This window comes from Malus sylvestris, chromosome 17 (genome assembly GCF_916048215.2).
Source record: "Malus sylvestris chromosome 17, drMalSylv7.2, whole genome shotgun sequence".
NCBI classification, from domain to species: Eukaryota; Viridiplantae; Streptophyta; class Magnoliopsida; order Rosales; family Rosaceae; genus Malus; species Malus sylvestris.
The window spans coordinates 17,853,124-17,872,235 of NC_062276.1; the positions used below are offsets into that span (position 1 = coordinate 17,853,124).

The 19,112-nt window shown below is 36.1% G+C and overlaps 1 protein-coding gene across 1 annotated transcript; it reads left to right on the forward strand.

The window, feature by feature from the left end:
• Window positions 1-10,521: 10,521 nt before the first annotated feature.
• Window positions 10,522-13,745, forward strand: LOC126610132 (phospholipase D alpha 4-like). Its single transcript, XM_050278114.1, has 4 exons — window positions 10,522-10,695; window positions 11,003-11,563; window positions 11,641-12,838; window positions 13,182-13,745. The coding sequence occupies exons 1-4, from the start codon at window positions 10,603-10,605 to the stop codon at window positions 13,625-13,627; spliced, it is 2,298 nt and encodes a 765-aa protein (XP_050134071.1). The 5' UTR covers window positions 10,522-10,602; the 3' UTR covers window positions 13,628-13,745.
• Window positions 13,746-19,112: the final 5,367 nt, after the last annotated feature.

The window sequence follows — 19,112 nt, forward strand, 5'->3', positions numbered from 1 at the left end:
AGAACCAAACAATACAAGAGGATGTCATATTAGGTACATAATCTCCAATAACCAAGCTTGATATGGAGAGGAATTTGCACAAACTAAATCAATAAATTAACTTCAACATGACACCACCAACAATTACCCTAAACACAAAGAGCAAACAATACAAATCTGATTTTTGAATGCTACAAGATGATCAAAATCGTCTAGTTTCAAATTCATTCATTAAATATTCTTTGCAACAAATCAACTAAATCATAAATTGTTTAACTGTTCAATTAACATTGGATAAGAATTGATCTCAAATTATTTGAGAGGGTGATGCCCTACAAGTGATTCAAACTCTTGGTGGTATTCATACCAGTAGTCCCTAACTAGGATTGGTGGCAGAAGATATTAGAATTGGTTCGGGCAGCTTTATAAGTTGTCACATCCGCTATTTTGCCAATTTGATGGCCTATAGATTGGCCAAGTTAGCCTTATTTTCCGCTTTTGATGTATGTCGATACAAGGAGCCTCCGGATATAATCTAGATTTCTATTCTCGATGATCGTAAGCTTCGATAATGTCTTCTAATAAACTCACAATCTCTTCACCTAAAAGAAAAAAGTTGAAATTTCATGTTTAATTGAAATAATATTGTTTGTCTTTTATTGAATAACTATTAGATGACTAAGTTGTTGGGACATAAAATATCCTAACCTATTAGAGCATGCCACATGTATTCTCAACTCAATGTGATTGTCATGCCCTTGATGGACCATGCAGATATTATCCATACCTTGATGGGCTTACGGGCCTCTATTCTGCAGAACGCCCAAGAAATCCACATTCATCAGCCCCGAAACTCATCTCCCGCCAAACAGCCTAAAAGCGAATAGCCTTGATATACTATTGGCCTGTCAGTTTGTCCCTGTGCTTGACGGGAATTGCTGAAGTGTCCTCCAGATGTATGTTAGGGAGCATCCTCTGCAACGACCTTGTAGAATACTTCCACATTGGTGTTGCATACAAGGTACCGCATCTGTGTTGCCTAGAGATATGCTCAAGAGGTCTGCTCACTAAAGTTTGCACCATCCTAGCAGAAGAACAAAGGTTTGCTTAGCATGGCCTGCAACTCTATTGTTAGGCTGCATACGAAGAATCTCTCCTATAATTAGCAAGTCAACTAAGAAAATCGATAGTCGCTACTTACTACTCATAACTTTTTTAATTTAGCTTATATCAACCCTTTTCTCTGACTTATGCATTGGAAGTCCTTTGGCGAATACCCTCCATTTTCGTGGGTGTTTGTCAATTAGCTTAATTGTTGAAATTGTTTCGTCCATGGCCAAATTTCCATCCACACATGCCACGCACCTAAAGAACTCATAATTAAGAGTGATGTTTAATGAGAACCTTATAATACTTAAAAACTATTTCATTTTTAATTTTTCATTGTTTTAAAAAACTAAAAATAGTTACCAAATGAAATTATATTTAAAAGCAAGTCGCCACTTACCATAGTGAACAGCTGGGTTTGAATTTCGTTAGTGACTAATTTAACAAAATTTATTGTTTGTCAAAAAAAAAAAATTAATAACAAAAATTGAAACTGAGATGGTTTTCCTAGAGAAGTGAAAGAGAATACATAGAACTAATTATTCCATACTCTAATCAAGTAATCCAGTATCTACCCTAAACTCAATTATGTTGTGCAAAGCCAAAGAAAGATGTTACTTTCACACGAATAACGTAGGTAGACGACGACATAAAAGCAGGTGCACCGCATTATTATGTGACATCAAACATTCTAAAGTTGCCTTGTACAAAATCTTGGGCCCAATCTTCAACTACTCTTCAAGAAGGGAACGGTTGGAGCATTGTGTCGACAAGACCACACTAAGCTCCGTGGGGACGAGAATGAGAAAGCGACCTATGGGTACCAACGAGGTGGAGGCCTGCCCTCAATGCCACGTGGCTTGCTGGAACCACAGCCAAAAAAGTAGTTGAACCTTTTCCTTTTGGACCAAGGTGCCCCTTTCTACTACTGGAAGCCAGTTGTTCAGACGCGTGGCAGGATTCTATTGGGCGAAATCTGGTGTTTTGGCAGAGTTAGCCAATGATAAGGTGCCACGTCATAATGTCGAGGATCCTGTAACTTTAAAATTGCCGCATTGGGTAATTTAAACCAGGGTTGTACAGCGAGTGCGGGCCTCGCCTCGCTGATGGTGGAGAAATCTACGTTTCAGGTTGGTTGTCACTCTTATTCTTCCGGATAATGTTACAGAAATTAAAATTTTAAATTAAATTTACACATTAATTGATTTGTTACTAATAAGAAATAAGTACATTGAACGACTCTTAATCAATAACCTAATTATCTACAACTACATTATTTAGTTTGTAAATTCGATTTAAAAATTTAATCTCTCTACATTACCCTATTTTTTCACGCTCGACCAAAAAACATGTTACTTTTTCACGTATAAATATCGGTTAAAATTTTTTAAGTTTTAGCTTTCAGTTTATAGTATGGCATGGACAATGATGGACAAAAGTAGGATGGAAGGAAATTGACTTAAAATTCATTTCAATATGAACCCTTCTTCATTCCTCCTTTACTTCACATGTGTATCTTCTATCTATATAGTACAAATATGAAAACAAAATACACTAAATGCTTATTAAATGAGCCTACGGTCTAAAGACATTACTGATATTCATAGCGGAAACAACTTTATCTACTAAAAGTGTTGCAACCAGTAACACTAGAGTCAATGTAACAAGTAAATTAGAATTGTACTCCAACATTACCTAAGTTGCCTTGTTCGTGGGCATGTCCGAGTAGTAGTAGTACGGGAAGGATTGAGGAAGGAAGTTGGGATAGAAAAATTTGAGTCAATAGGATGAAATTAGTTTGAAATGGAGGAGAACAATAAAAAACAGTTGCTAGTTTCGAGGAAAGAAAAATGATTGTCATTCTTTTATATATATTTTAATGAAAGAACTAAGTCACTTAGTACTACTTATAATGGTCATGATGGGCGAAAGTAGGCCAGTAAGGGAAATCTTTGAGTTTCGTTTAGGTAGTTGCCCACCCATGCTCTATGGGTTTTGCTCCGGGGCTAATGGAGATAAATCCCAAACTTCATGTGTCAAATTGATCATCTGCGTATAAGTTATAGGAGGATATATAATAGTAAGTTTCAACTTCAACAAAACAAAAAGGCCTAATCGGATAAACAGTCCTTGTGGTGATAAGATAATTGGAAGATAGCCCTCATGATAAATAAATTAGGATTTAAACCCTCGTGGGTAGAGTCCGTTAGCAAATTTAGTTCAAAATTAATTTTTTCATTACTTGACTGTTAAATATAGGGATAAAAATGTATTGTAACCTGTACGCCTTCTTCTTCATCCCTCTACATTTCATCTGTTTATATCTTAAAACAACCCCTACCAGAAAACCACAGAAAATAAACCATGATCATTAATCTCTCAGCTTCTCCACCCTCCTCGTCTTTCTCTCTCATCAAGTTATCCAATTCCAAATCGCCCATGTGTGATTTTCCATCAAAACCCAAAACCTCTATCTTCTTCCATTTGTTGCTAATTTTCTTCACTAGACCTTGGTTTTCACTGCAAGGATCGATTTTTCATTGAAAATGGCAGGTGCCCACATGGGAAAAGGTTCAAGTTTAAGACTTGTGCGATTCCTGGGTTCGACTCTGGCAACTTTGAAAGTGCTCAGTTGGTTTTGGAGGCGGCTGCAATGTTAACGGCCATAATTATTGTCCATGAGGTCACTTCGTTGCAGCTTATCTCCAAGGCATTCATGTAAGCAAATGGAAGAAGATGGAGGTTTTGGGTGGTGGGTTTTGGGTTTTGATGGAAAATCAGAGATGGGTGATTTGGAATTGGATAACTTGACGAGAGAGAAAGAAGAGGAGGGTGGAGAAGCTGAGAGATTAATGACCATGGTTTATTTTCTATGGTTTTCTGGTAGGGGGTTGTTTTAAGATATAAACAGATGAAATGCAAAGGGAGGAAGAAGAAGGCGTACAAGTTAAAATACATTTTTATCCCTGTATTTAATAGACAAGTAACAGGAAAATCAATTTTGGACCAAATTTGCTAACGGACTCTACCACAAAGGTTTAAATCCTAATTTTTTTACCACAAGAGCTATCTTCCGATTACCTTATCACCACGAGGACTGTTTATCCGATTAGGCCAAACAAAAATACCAAAAGGAAAAAACAAAGGATCTAAACACGGAATACTAAGATTAATTGCATTTATTGATTATATTATTGACCACGATCGACTCTTAAAAAAAAATGAGATTTCATTTTAGTCACATTTCTTGATGATCTTATTATATGTTTAGATGTGATTTCGTTACTTCTCGCTTTAGAGACAAATGTTAACATAATTTTTTTAATATACAAAGATTATTTTACATTAATTAAGGGGCGTGAAATTGGACAAAGCTACACAATGTACTAGTCATAATAATTTGGCATCGAATTCTCTATCCACTGATATTGAATTCGCTATCCATTGATATTGAACTCAAGAAACATCCCTACCACTATTTACAAATAGGAAAGAACATCACTAGATCGTAACGCTAAGTATCACATAATAAACCATATTGTAATTGAATGAATTGCTTTATTATTTGAAAAGTAAAGAAGTTTCGTGTTTTCCATGTTCTGCTATCTCCGTATTTTTTAAATCACATCTTTTTCCCTCATTAATCAACACTTACGTTGCTTTTATCATCTAAAATCAAAGTGGTTAATTATCACCTAGATGAAAATTAATAAAGTAAATCTAATACATTTTTAAAGTAAAATTTTCTTTAATAAAATGGGATATTGATTGATAATAAACAAATTTAATACATTATAATCCGATGGTATTGAATTGAAACTTTGATATAGTTGATAATAATGGTAATTATGTGTATAAATACGCAAGAGAAGAGGCATGATGACAAATACAAGATCAAATTATACTTACATATGATAATTACTCAGTCAGCGATAGCGTGGTCGGACTTGGGTTGTGAGTTGGAGGTAATTAATATGAGATTTACCCTTTGATGCCATCACATACTTAATTGCATTATTTATGGTGAACTTAGTTGCATGCATGGCTTGTTATTTTCAGTTATTCCTCCCATGGCAATGGCATCACAGTCAAACCATGCATATTTTGTTGGATCGATCAATATTGGCTTTAGGTTCGATTTTAGTTAAAAGCGAATTTAAATCATATTATAGCGAACCCATTGTGAAAGTTAGTTCACTTCCCCATGTTAGAGTGGATATCCGAAGGATGACTTTGAGGTAATGTAATACCATGAAAATTTAAGTATATGAATATGTGGAGAAAATCGAAAATAATCGATTTATGGTTATAAAAAATTAATTGAGGAATTTTAAAATTTTGTTACTAGAAATTATTATAATTTACGTATTTGTATTATTGAGATTTTATATTATTTTTCGAGAATTTATTGTAATTGATTTGACTTTAGTTTTAAATTAAATTAGTTACGAAGTTTGAAGTTTGGAAATTAATTATCTAAAATCCGTAGACCCTTCGAGTTCACAATTTATATGTTTGAATAAAGTTCGATCTCATGAACGCGTAGGCGCAAACCGTTCGTGAAATGAAGTTGTAACGAAGAAGTTATTAACATTTAAAATCAGGTATATTTTTGTAATTTTAACCTTCATCTAGAAGGCTCCAGATTTTCTGGAGCAATGGATGTGCCACGTGTGTGGTTGTGATGGAGAGAGTAAAGGAGAGAAAAGGAGGGAGTGGACGAATCAGACGGGGAGGGGGAGAAAAGGAGGACCAATCAAAAGAAAAGGAAAAGAGGGGAAAGAGGGAAGGGAAAAGGAGAGAATCGGCTAACCTGGTTTCTCCACTCGACCCGGTCATATCTCCTCCTTCCGATGTCCGTTGGAGGTGATTTTGGTGTCTATGGAAAGGTCTGGGCGAGCCCAACTTCCTTGGTGTTGGATTTCCAAAGTTCTTACCTAATTTTACAAATCGAAGTCATAAACCCACGGTGGTTCCGGTGGGTTTCTCCCTTTTCCGGTGATCCCGACTATGATTACCATCGATTTCCATCACCAATATACTTCCCTCAACCTTAGGAACAAGACGCAAGCACTGGTTGAGGCGTCGAGGTTCAAATGAGGACGAATCAAGGAGCACCCATTCTTGGGGTTCTGGAGGAATCAAGGGAAATTTGGGGTGTTTCCTGGTTGAATTGGACTTCAGCCCAGGTATGAAAGTTGTTCCTCTCATTGAAATATACTTTCCTATAAAATTTGGTAATTTTTGGAGTTTGTCGGAAAACTGGGTTTCCGTTCACCGGAAACCGCCACGTGCAGCGGTGCGTGGTTAGTGGGCTAACGCTGCCATTTTATGCAAAATTTAGATATTTTGAATCTGTAATTGGAAATCATTTGATGTGTTTTGATTGTGAAATCTAGTGTTGAATATTTCCAATTCTAGAATATTTTCGGAAATGGCTATAAGAATGGATTTAAAAGGAATTATGAACTACGAAAGGCTTGATCCCGCTAATGGGTATGTATGCAGTCTAACAAGAGTTAGATGCAACCTTAATAATCGAAATTTAATCTTTAGTTGGGAATTGGATGTAAATACAAAAATTGGTGATAAATTATTAAAATTTAATTGTATGTTGTTGTAAGTTAATTATGGTTATAGTTTTTGTGAGGAAATAAGAACATTAAATAAAGAAGCGTGATTATTGGTAGTAATGTAAACAAGAGTTTAATTTGGGCCTATCATCCAAATTATTTTCCGAAAATAAATATTTTGAGGGTGGGGCGTTACAGGTACGACTTGAATCATTTCCTTAAAGTATTATTTGCCCTCACTTGAATGAGTTTGCTAAAGGGTTGTTGGCAAATTACTTTCAGGATACAACAAAGTATGAAATATTCGATTAGTAAAACCGAATTGTATTCCCCTAGAAATAACTAGAAAGAAATTGTATGAATGTGATGGAGAGAGAAGAGAGAGCAAAGAAATTGTGCAGATAACAAATTTTTGAATTTGTGTATGAAACATTATGCCACAACATGTATTTGTTGACATTAAAGCACCCATTCATTTTGGTTGAAGATATACAACTTAGTAAGGATGTTGTCATGCAATGCTTTCAAAACATGAAAATGCATCGAGGGATATTTTAATAAGTTGTATGAAAAACTTTATAGATTAATATATAAGTGTTTTTTTTCTTCAGTAAATTCTTGAGTCTTTTAATTGTGACTTTGAGGATGCCCCCACTTATGCAAATCTTTGGCTTCATCCTTAAACATAACATGTATCAAATGTTTAATATTTACTTATACTTCATGAGTTTTAACAGGTCGAGTGGAGTTGATTACAGGTTAAACAAATTGTCGTCTCTTAACTAATGACGATTCTTTTCATATTAATCTCTGTAATTGGCATTTGTACACTTCCTTAATTTTTAAATAACGAACTTATGTTGTGAAATTAATTTTATTTTACCTTTCTGTTGATGGTCCGGATAAGTTAATACTATTGACAGAGAGAAACTAAATGCCCCCACACCCAACACACGCGCGCGCACACACATATATACATTCATTAAGATATTATCGTTACGTGTCAAAGTCAATAATATAACACTATATTTTATTTTCTCCATATAATATTGTATTTAGACGACACATTGGTGTCTCAACCTTGTGCCCTATTTCTAACCCAAAAACAATGGATTGTATCAAACTCTGTAGGAGAAAGTTTCCTTAGATTTTATTTTCAATAAGTTAAACTAATATAGATTGCAATGTGAGGAATTCGCACCCGACTACCTAAGAGGGAGCCCATCCGTTCTAACCAATATGGTTACGTCCACAGTTGCAAAGTCCAACAAACTTTAGTAAACTCTTATTAATCCTCATTCATTCCTTACAACTTAAATCCTTATCACTTCCAAATCTTCATGGGTTCGTTTGGTATGTAAGATTGAATTCGAATTGATAAATCCTTAATTTAAAGGTATATTAAAGGTGAGGAATGTAAATATTATGAACAACTAGAGAGTAAAAAGATGAATTACTCATGAAAAAAACTTATCCATTCCAATTCTCTTCAAAATTGTAGGATTAGAAGAGATGAGTTTTCTTCATGTCCAATCTTCTTCTAATCCCATCCAAACAGGGCCGGTCCAAACATTTTGGAGGCCCTGGGCAAAAATAAAAAAGGGGCCCCAAACTTACAATTACGCACAAGAAAATTTATATTTTTTATGTGATTTTTTTCTCTTTTTCGACTAGGTATTTGAAGGATTTTCAATAATTTGAATAAGTATTTTTCTTTGTTGGAGAATAAGTATGTCATGCATAAAAATACAAAGTTACATTGTAAAACTTGGTCAAGTGATCATAAGGAAAAGAAGATTGTCATATGGTAAAAAAGTACTAGCCTCTCTGTTAGTTTGTGTGAGAGGCTATTTTCTTATATCGTCCTTACATGCTTCTAAAATTAAGGTATAAATAAAATTACATTATTCATCCTTAATATTAAAGTATATAGAATAAGACAATAAATAAACAAAGATTATTTGCAAAGGTTATTTTATGTGTATGCAATATAAATGAGTAAAATTTTCTTTCTCTACCTTCACACAAAAAGGGAAAATCAAACCATTCAAGTAGGCAAAACACACAACAGCGAATGATAAACAAGCCATCTAATAGATCAGTATTTGCATCGTTCTCTTCTTTTTCTACTTCTTATTTTCCGTTGCATCTTTGACTTCTTCCCCTGTCTTTGTTAATAGTGGTATTCAAGGTTCTGAATCACTTAGAAGTAATCAATCATGAGAAATCCTAAACTCAATCGAGCAATACTTGATCTCTAAATTGTTCAAGCACATGACTTTGACAATGCAATTTTCTGACTAAAAACCTTGTGATTTGGTAGAAGAGAAAGTTCCAGTTTTTTCAATTGCCTGAAGGTGATCTCATTTTCTAAATAATCTCCACTCTTACCAAATTAAATTGGTAAAGACATATATTAATTTTTTGAAAGTTGAATTGGAATGAATGTCAAAAACCTCCAACCCACTTTTAACTGGTAATTATATAATTTATAATCAAAGGAAAAAAGAAATTAACAATCAAACCAAAAATTAGTAAAAAATCAAAGGTAAAAAGGAATTAAGAATCAAACAAAAATTAGTGAAAGAATCAAAGGCAAAAAGAAATTAACAATCAAACCAAAAATTAGTAAAAAATTCAAGGTAAAAAGAAATTAAGAATCAAACAAAAATTAGTGAAAATTTACAAATAAAAAGGAGAACAGGGCCGAGTTCGAGCACGAGACCTCAATGTTATTGACAAGCAATGAAACCAGTGCCATTACCTACACTTCTTGACAAGTTAACCAATGTTTTTTTTAAATTTATATGCTTACAAAAACATATATAAATACACTACCCTAATAATTTTTGTGTCCCCGATTTTTTGAGGCCCTGGACGGTCACCCTGGTAGCACTGGGCTAGGGCCGGCCCTGCGTCCAAATAAAAAATCATTCAATTCTATCTTCAATGTGCCTTAAAAATTAAGGAGTAATCCATTACAATCCAATCTGAGCCCTCCCCGATACCCATCATCACCTATTTGTCCTCAGACTCCCAAGTCCCAACCCATTAGTTAGTTTTGTAATTTTCCATTTTTGGTATGAACTTTTCATCATTTTCTTTCTCCTTTTGGGTTCTCCTTTGTAACATTGACGTCCATACATGTTAACGTACCTTGAAGTCATTATCACTAATCTCACCTCACACTCATCATCCTCCCAACCACTTTCTTGTACATAAAGTTAACCTTCACTCCTCTTAAAATAAAAAAATAAAAAACTTTCCAATATTTTTTTTGGGGGTAAATAGGCTTTTTGCCAATTTTGTTGGGTTGGGGAACCCCCTTTATCACACTGGTGAAAAAGAGTTGATTTTTTTGCATGACGACATGGTTTGAACTCAATCGGTGGCTAATTTAGCATTTAATTTAATAAAATCTATCGTATGACAAAAATAAAAAAACACTTATAAAAAGTTTGCCAATTTTGTTTCGCAAGTCGAACTAAAGTTAAGGATGTTAATCCTAACATTAGACTCTTGCTTGTCGGGCTGTCTAGTGTATTGTGATCATCATGTCATCTAAATTTACTCTTAGATATGGCTCTAACTAATTAATTTGTAATAATTAATCGAATGGAAGACTAAACAAATGGGACACTTTGGGTTGTTTTGGGAAAGCAATTAATTAATGTGTTGTTCTTTTGAGTTTAAGATACTTCAACTTGACGTAAAAACTTGTGATGGAGTTGAGGGTTGCCTCTAAGACTGTACATTCAAAGTTTCACAAGTTTTTCCTACGCGTTGCGGCTGCCAACCTTATCATTTGCACTTAAAGTCTCGTTCCCATCGATCTTCTATATCTGCAAACACACACGAAACTAATTGACAAGCTCTCTCTCTCTCTCTCTCTCTCTCTCTCTCTCTCTCTCTCTCACCCCAGATTGTTTTGAAGGCGAAAGCTATGGAGGGAAAAGTACATAAGTTTCTCCATGGAACTCTTGAAGCTAACATCTTCCATGCCACACCTTACTCACCACCACCATTCCCCTTCAATGTAAGTATTGTCACAAGCCAGCTATCGTTGTCATTTTTTTGTATGTTTACAATTTTATCAGCAACTATCGTTCATGAGATTTGACTCAGCACACACCTCCTCTAGTAAAGTAGTACCGGTAGAGAAAACCGTCATGTTTTACATATGGTTGTTTACCGTGTAGCTATTGATTATTATAAGTTTCCAATGCATTATACATGCAAGAGGTAGAAGGCTAATTTATCATTCCTTTACCATTTGTTGTCTCAAACTCAAAGAGTTGGGTTTTTGCTCTAACGGAAAATTGTGTGGAAATCTTGTTTTGCAGTGTATTTTTGCCACTGGGAAGCCTGCATATGTGACCATCAAAATAGACAACAAGAAGGTAGCAAAGACGACCCATGAACGAGACCGTGTGTGGAACCAAACCTTTCAAATCCCTTGTGCTTATCCGCCTGATTCGACCATTACCATTACCATGAAAACAAAGTGCTCCATCTTGGGAAAATTTCAAATTCAGGCACATGAGATACTAAACGAAGCAAGTTTTATCAACGGTTTCCTCCCTCTTGTAATCGAAAATGGGAAGCCAAATCCAGAACTCAAGCTCCGGTTCATGTTATGGTTTAAGCCTGTGCAGTTCGAACCAACTTGGGGGACAATAACTGATAATGGTGGATTCAAGGGGCTGAGGAATGCATCATTTCCACAAAGATCCAACAGCCATGTCACTCTTTATCAAGATGCTCACCATTGCTCAACTTTCAACCCTACACCGGAGTTCTGTGGGACTCCGAGAAGACTATGGGAAGATGTTTACACAGCCATTGAGGGGGCAACACATTTGATTTACATTGCGGGCTGGTCTTTCAATCCTAAAATGGTTCTGGTAAGTAGAATTTCAAAAGCTATAAATTATTACTGTGTCTTTTGTTTTCCGGAGCCTAATATTGTGCTCTTAATTAGGTCAGGGATCTTCAAACAGACAACCTGCGTGCGCGAGGGGTGAAGCTCGGTGAATTACTAAAGCAGAAGGCTGAGGAAGGTGTGGCAGTGAGAGTAATGCTTTGGAATGATGAAACTTCTTTGAAAATCATCAAGAACAAAGGAATAATGGGAACACATGATGAAGATGCATTTTGTTACTTTGCACACACCAAAGTGATATGCAAATTGTGCCCTAGATTGCACCACAAGTTTCCCACAATCTTCTCTCACCATCAGAAAACCATAACTGTAGACATCAAATCTAGCACCAGTGCAAGTGACAGAGAAATCATGAGCTTTGTTGGGGGTCTAGATCTTTGCGATGGGCGCTACGACACAGAGCAACATTCGTTGTTTCAAACCCTCAATACAGAATCACATTGTGCTGATTTCTACCAGACCAACATTTCCGGGGCTAGCCTTCAGAGAGGAGGGCCTAGAACGCCGTGGCATGATGCTCACGCTTGTATAACCGGTGAGGCTGCTTGGGATGTACTAACAAATTTCGAGCAACGATGGACTAAGCAATGTGATCCCTCTTTATTGGTCCCTTCTATCACCTTAACAAACCTCTTTCAACAGACTTATGCAAGTAAACCCTCTGAGCGGGGCTGGAATGTTCAAGTTCTTAGGTCAATTGACAATGTTTCAGCAGGCCAATTGTTTCAAAACCTAACCGTGGAGCATAGCATTCACGACGCCTACGTTGAAGCAATTAGGAGCGCCGATAAGTTTCTATACATCGAGAACCAGTATTTCATGGGAGGGTGCTATCTGTGGGAGAACGATCAGCATTGTGGATGTAGAAACTTGATCCCCGTTGAAATTGCACTAAAAGTGGTCCATAAGATCAAAGCAAAGGAGAGGTTTGCTGTGTATATTGTGATTCCGATGTGGCCAGAAGGGTTACCTGAGAGTGAATCTGTGCAGGATATACTTCATTGGACTAGAGAGACGATGTCAATGATGTATAAATTGGTTGGAGAAGCCATAAAAGAAAGTGGGGTTGAAGGGCATCACCCGAGAGACTATTTGAACTTCTATTGCCTTGCCAATAGAGAAGTTGAGATCCAAGGGGAGTTTGTTCCCCCTCAATCTCCTTATCATGCAACACAATATTGGAATGCACAAAAGCATAGGAGGTTCATGGTCTATGTTCACTCCAAGCTCATGATAGGTATGTATATAAATTTCAATATTTATTATTTTTTAAATAGTTATATATATCGTATTTACCAATTGGCCACATCTCCTATAGAAGTGAAAACCTACTATTAGATTCACGTAGTTTACAATTTTGTGAGAAACACAATCATTAATTTGATCAGTAAACATAATACATGCACCGATACTTATTAATTGATTCTAATTTCTACTTTTTCGTCAACTTAAAGTTGAGTAATCCTATATATAGTCCGACTTCTATTAGAGATATTATCTATAATATGGTACATATAATAATGTGATCTAAGAAACTTAAATTATTAAGGTAATTTGTTGTGGTGCCTACTATGTTCTAGTGGACGATGCATACCTTATCATAGGATCAGCAAACATAAACCAAAGATCCATGGACGGACACCGAGACACTGAGATCGCAATTGGATGCTACCAGTCCGACAATGGCGATAACAAGACGATGGGGAGCTCGAGAGGCGACATTGGGGCATACCGGATGTCATTATGGTATGAACACACAGGTCGTGCCAAAGAATTGTTCAAGCATCCTGAAAGCTTAGATTGCGTGCAGACGATGCGTTTTATCGGAGATCGGATGTGGAAAATTTACAGTGGAGAAGAAGTGATCGACATGGAAGGTGTTCATCTTGTGACATACCCCATAAATGTAACAGAGGAAGGATATGTTGAGGACCTTGTGGAAGGTAGTGGTGATCATTTTCCAGATACAAATTCTATGGTGAAGGGCAAGAGATCAAAAGTGATCCCACCAATATTTACTACATAGTCAATTAATTAGCCATTTTTAATATATATATATATATATTATTTTTTAATTCTTTTAAGAGTTATTTATCAGAGTCATTGTTTACAGAAAATATAAAACTATACAAAATTTTCATTTGGCAAAATTTGAGGCATCAAATTGAGTTTACAGAAATTGATGAACCATAGGGTTTGAGAAACTGTGACAACCCGTCCCTGATTTTAAGTTTTATAAATTTTAAAATAGTGATTTTACGAAAATACCCTTGGAGGCGGGGATGTCTGACTTTTGTTGACCGTTCGAAGTCATAATTAATGTTTCTGAATAGATCTTGAAGCTACGAACGCATAAACGAAAACCGTTTGCAAGTCCGGATTGTAACGGTATAGTTACAGACGTTTGAAATTGTTTAGTCAAATTTTAGTTTATAAACTAATTAAACTCCCACCATGTGGGAATTGTAACCAATCAAATTAAAGGGGGAATGACCAATCAGAAATTAGAGGAGAGAGAGATACCCAATTAGGAGAGGGGAGAGAAAGCTCCCAGCCTTCTCTTCCTGTCGCCTGTGCACCAACCCGACTCCATTCCAGTGATTTTCACCATTCTTCCCGTCGAACCACCATCATCCTCCACCTGCAACCTCTTCTACAACCTTCCCTCTACCATCTCCACCCAAATTCGAAGGTTTTTAGGTCCAAAACCGTGTAAAACCTCACCTGAGCACCGGAGGTGCTCGACGGTGATTCCTCAAATCTAGCGAGTTTCATCACCCACCACTACCCTTAATCAACTTCCCTTGGACCTAGGAACAAGACCCAACTAGTGATAGGGGTGTTGGAACGCCAGAGAAGTCAAATACGAACTACCCTTCTAGGGTTTCCGACGGGTTCGTGGCGATTTGAGGCTTTTTCTAGCCAAATTGGATTTGGCCATAGGTATAAAACTTGCTCTACTCATTGAAATCTTCATTTCTGTGAAATTTGAGAATTTTTAGAAATATTTGATTTTTCCAGCGAGTCGGGGTGGTCGACCACCGTGTGCGGTGGCGCGTGGGTCGAGACACCCGTTAACCTTCCTAAGCTAAGTTTGATACCCCAATTCCATAGGTGAAGTCCGATTGATGAAATCTCATTATTTGAACATAGTTTTGATAGAGACCGCCACTTAATCCTTATATGAATTGACGATTTGACCGTTGGATCGTCACCAAATTTTAATACATTATAGTACGTAATATTTGAGGATATTAGAAACTTACGGATTGGGAATCCAACATATGGATCTTCCCGAATTGCTTAACTGTTTAATTCAGAACTTATTCTTGTATGTTGATTAAGGGTGCACACTTAGTTTGCATGCATGAATTTGATGCTAAAATATAAGGGAGTTTCACTTAATAGTTATGAACTTATATTTATAAGTAGTGGAGGTCACTGGTCATGATTGTGTTAAGTAAAATTCCAGGCAGGAGTATCATGCTGTTCATAGTTACGAATGCCTTGTCAATGCTTATGATTTTCATAGAACTTAATGATCTTTAGGAAAATTTGAGGGTTAATTAGTGTTGTTCACGGTTAATCTGGGGCGTTGTCATTCATGGTTTATAGGAAGAATAATTGGAAATCGATTTGTATGCATATGTGTCATGTGTGGAGAAGGACCCTCTAGCTAGCCATTCACCCTTTAAATCATCAATTTCGTCCAAAGTTATTTAAAGTTTTAAATCTATTTAGTTTTAGTCTTAAATTCGTCAAAAACCAACTCCCCCTTTATATTTTGTGTTTTTAGTTAGAATCTGTCCAAAACTGGTTTCTTTTTAGTGTTTTGAGTCTTTTTAGTTCAAATTTCGTCCAAAGTCATCCTTAATGTTAGTTTTGAGTCAATTTGTTTATTTTGTGTAGTTTTGAGTAGTTTGAGTCAGTCTTTAGTCATAAGAGTTTAGTTTAGTATTTTTAAGTCTAGTTAAGTGTAATTGAGTTTAATTTGAGTCGATTAGCAGTCCCTCCTAATCCCCGGCCTAGTGGACATTCTGGGTTGGGGTGTGTCGGAAACATCGATATTTTATTGTGATAATTAAGTGGACAAACAGTTTCAGATTGAATTGAATTTTTGTAAGAATGATCTATGAATCAAGAATTACAATATAGATGGTTTGAATCATTGAACTTGGTATAGAATGAGTCCCATAAGTAATCCCATTTTTTGAACAAGGACAAACTTCTCTTGTCACTTAGTACTAAGGTATAGTTGTATTCATCTTTACTTGTAAGTGAGAGGTCTTAGGTTCGATTCTCGCCAAAGATGAATTTGAACAACATTATTGCTAACCCATTGTAAGGTTTAGCCTACCCCTCTCACTTAGTGTAAATAATATTGTTTGTCCAAAAAAAAAAAAATATGCATGATCCCTCACAAATTTACATAAGTGCTTTTGAAAATACTTACTTAGAAACGCTTTTATTCATAAGTTTTTCATTTGAAGTAAGATTTTTTTTTATTGGAAATCATTTTAAAGCAAATTTTTTGCGAAAAAATTTAGAAGTATTTTTAAAATTTGTTGTACAACATTACTAGAAGTGTTTTTTAGTTATCTAAAAACGTTTTAAGCCTTTCAAATTACAACGAATCATTGATTAGAGAAACAAAAGGAAAAAGCACCCAAGAATATTATACAAAATTGCTTAGTTTGTTGAAAATGTTGGCATTGTTATGAATGCCCACACACACACACATTTTCAATGCCCATACCGATTGAAATTGACTTTGGGGATGCAGAAGATCATATTTTCCAAAAGGGTGCTGTAAATTTTGAATGTATAATTAATGCATCAATATATATATATATATATATACAAACAGAAGGAAAGAAAGATCAATAACATCATCTATTCCTCCGTCTTTTATTTGTTATCCTCTTGTGCTATAGTTTTAGTGTGACATTTTACACCTGCTTCACTATATTCACTAAAAAGGTTATCTCTCTAACTTTTACATATTTATAACACGTTATTAGACTCTCTAAATATAACTATTCCTCATTCCTCTTCGCCAAAAGAAATCATTTCTCTTCGCCGAAAGAAAAAATATTTCCTCTAAGGTTTTTACTGTTCATCTTCTTCCTCTGCCTCAACTGCATGATATACCCTTGCAACGAACTGTTTGCTCCATGCTTGCTTTTAGTTTTCAACTTAACAGTTACATATATCTTTGATTTCTTGTTTGGTGTAGATCTTGATTACTAACCCAATATTTATATTAATTTTACTGCAATCCAAGATGGTGCCGTACAACCGCCTATCTTGAAATGCAAATGTAATCTTACTGCGATCCAAGATGGTGCGGTATCATCGCCTATCTTGGACTACAGATCTAATTTTACTGCAATTTTAGGTGGAGCGGTATTATCGCCCATCCTACCCTGCATATTTAAATTTGCCTACTGTTTAATTTCATTGCAATTTAAGGTGGTGCGGTATAATCGCCCACCCTGCTCTGTGTATTTAAATTTTTCCTGCTACTTGAGTGGTGCGGAATAATCGCCCATTTAATATTATATTATTTCAATGAGAATGGTGTGGTACAATCGCCCTCCTCATTCACCCTAAAAATCTCGAGCTAGAAGTTTCGAGTGCTTATCATTTTGGCCTGAAGATAAAAAATTTGTAAGAACCATAAGTTCTAACACTATATTCCTCTAGGAATACATATTATTGTACGGTCTTACATATCTCATTTTTCTTTCAGAAAAGAAAATGGCGAACTTGGCAAAGCTTGATTATGCTGCCCTGGACATTACTGGGAAGAACTATCTTACCTGGGTACTGGATACCAAGATCCATCTGGAAGCAGGGAATCTTGGACATACCATCAGGGAAGAGAACAACTCATCCTCTCAAGATCGGGCGAAGGTCATGATCTTTATTCGTCGCCATCTTGATGAGGGACTAAAGAGCGAGTATTTAACGGTTGAAGATCCGTTAGTTCTCTGGAAGGCTTTGAGAAATAGACACCAGACAATGATGATTCTTCTAAGGGCTCGCTATGAGTGGACTCACCTAAGGATCTAGGATTTCAAGTCAGTGGTAGAGTACAATTCTGCATTGTTCAAAATTACATCTCAGATGAAGCTATGTAGGGATACTATTATTGAGGAAGATTTGCTGGAAAAGACTTTTAGCACATTTCATGCCTCAAACGTGCTTTTGCAGCAGCAGTATAGAGCGCGAGGCTTCACTGAATACAACCAACTGATATCTGTGCTCCTGGTAGCTAAACAGAACAATGAGCTCCTGATGAAAAATCATCATTCCTGACCTACTGGATCTGCACCATTCCCAAAAGTGAATGCTGCTTCCCTCGAAGTGAACGCCATATCCTCTGGTGGCGATAATCATAAACAAAGACGTGACCACAAGTGAGGTTGGTGGAATAGGAAAGGCAAAAACCATGGTGGTCAGTTTCACAACCAGGTTCCAAGGCAAAATTCAGGCCCGAGCTTTAAAAATGTGAATCGCCACAAAGGCAAAGCTCACATGAACAATGCTCCTAGGAACTCTGAAGGAGCCTGCCATAGGTGTGGTGGCAATGGGCATTGGGCACGTACTTGTCATACCCCAAAACATCTGGTAGATCTATATCAAGCATCTTTCAAGGAGAAGGGTGTCGAGACTAATTTTCTCGACTAGGCTAAACCAATGGATATACCTGATCCAGTGCGTGACTTATCAGGGCAGTTGAACATAACCCAGCTAGATGTTTCAGACTTTGTTGTGGAAAAAGGAAATGAAGTATACTGGTTCGATTGAATCGTTTATGTTTGATGTACTTTTATTATGCTGAACTTGTAGTTTAAAACTAGCATTTCAGATTCAATAAAAGTGGCATGTAAATTTCCTGTTATAACTTTCTTTTAACTCTGATTCCCTTACTCAGAGAGCATGGATAAAAACTATGGTCATTCTAAAAACATGAGAATTGGCGAAGATATTTGTCTTGCAGACTGCGCAACTACGCATACAATCATTTGAGATCGAAAGTATTTCTCAAGATTGATGCTTACAAAAGTAAGGGTAACAACAATATCAAGACCTTCAGATGTAATTGAAGGCTCAAGGAAATCCCATATTATGTTTCCAAATGGAGCAATATTGTCCATATAGAATGCATTGTACGCTACTCGATTTACTTAAAATTTGTTGAGTTTTAAAGACATACGTTTAAATGGATACCCCATCATTTCTGCAAAGAATTCAAGGTGATATTTGTGGACCTATTCAACCATCCTATGGACCATTTCGATATTTTATGGTTTTGGTTGATGCATCTATCAGATGGTCACATGTTTGTCTCTTATCTACTTGAAATGTAGCTTATGCGAGACTTGTTTCTCAGATAATTAAGTTACGAGCACAGTTCCCAGATTATCCTATTAAGTCAATCCGACTTGATAATGTTGGTGAATTTACGTCTCAAACCTTTGATGATTACTGCATGACATTAGGCA

Excerpts from the sequence above, each read along its gene's own strand:
- LOC126610132 (XM_050278114.1), top strand. The coding sequence starts at position 10,603 with ATGGAGGGAAAAGTACATAAGTTTCTCCATGGAACTCTTGAAGCTAAC. Across the intron at positions 11,564-11,640 it reads TCAATCCTAAAATGGTTCTG|GTCAGGGATCTTCAAACAGA; the intron begins GTAAGTAGAATT and ends GCTCTTAATTAG. Across the intron at positions 12,839-13,181 it reads TCACTCCAAGCTCATGATAG|TGGACGATGCATACCTTATC; the intron begins GTATGTATATAA and ends ACTATGTTCTAG.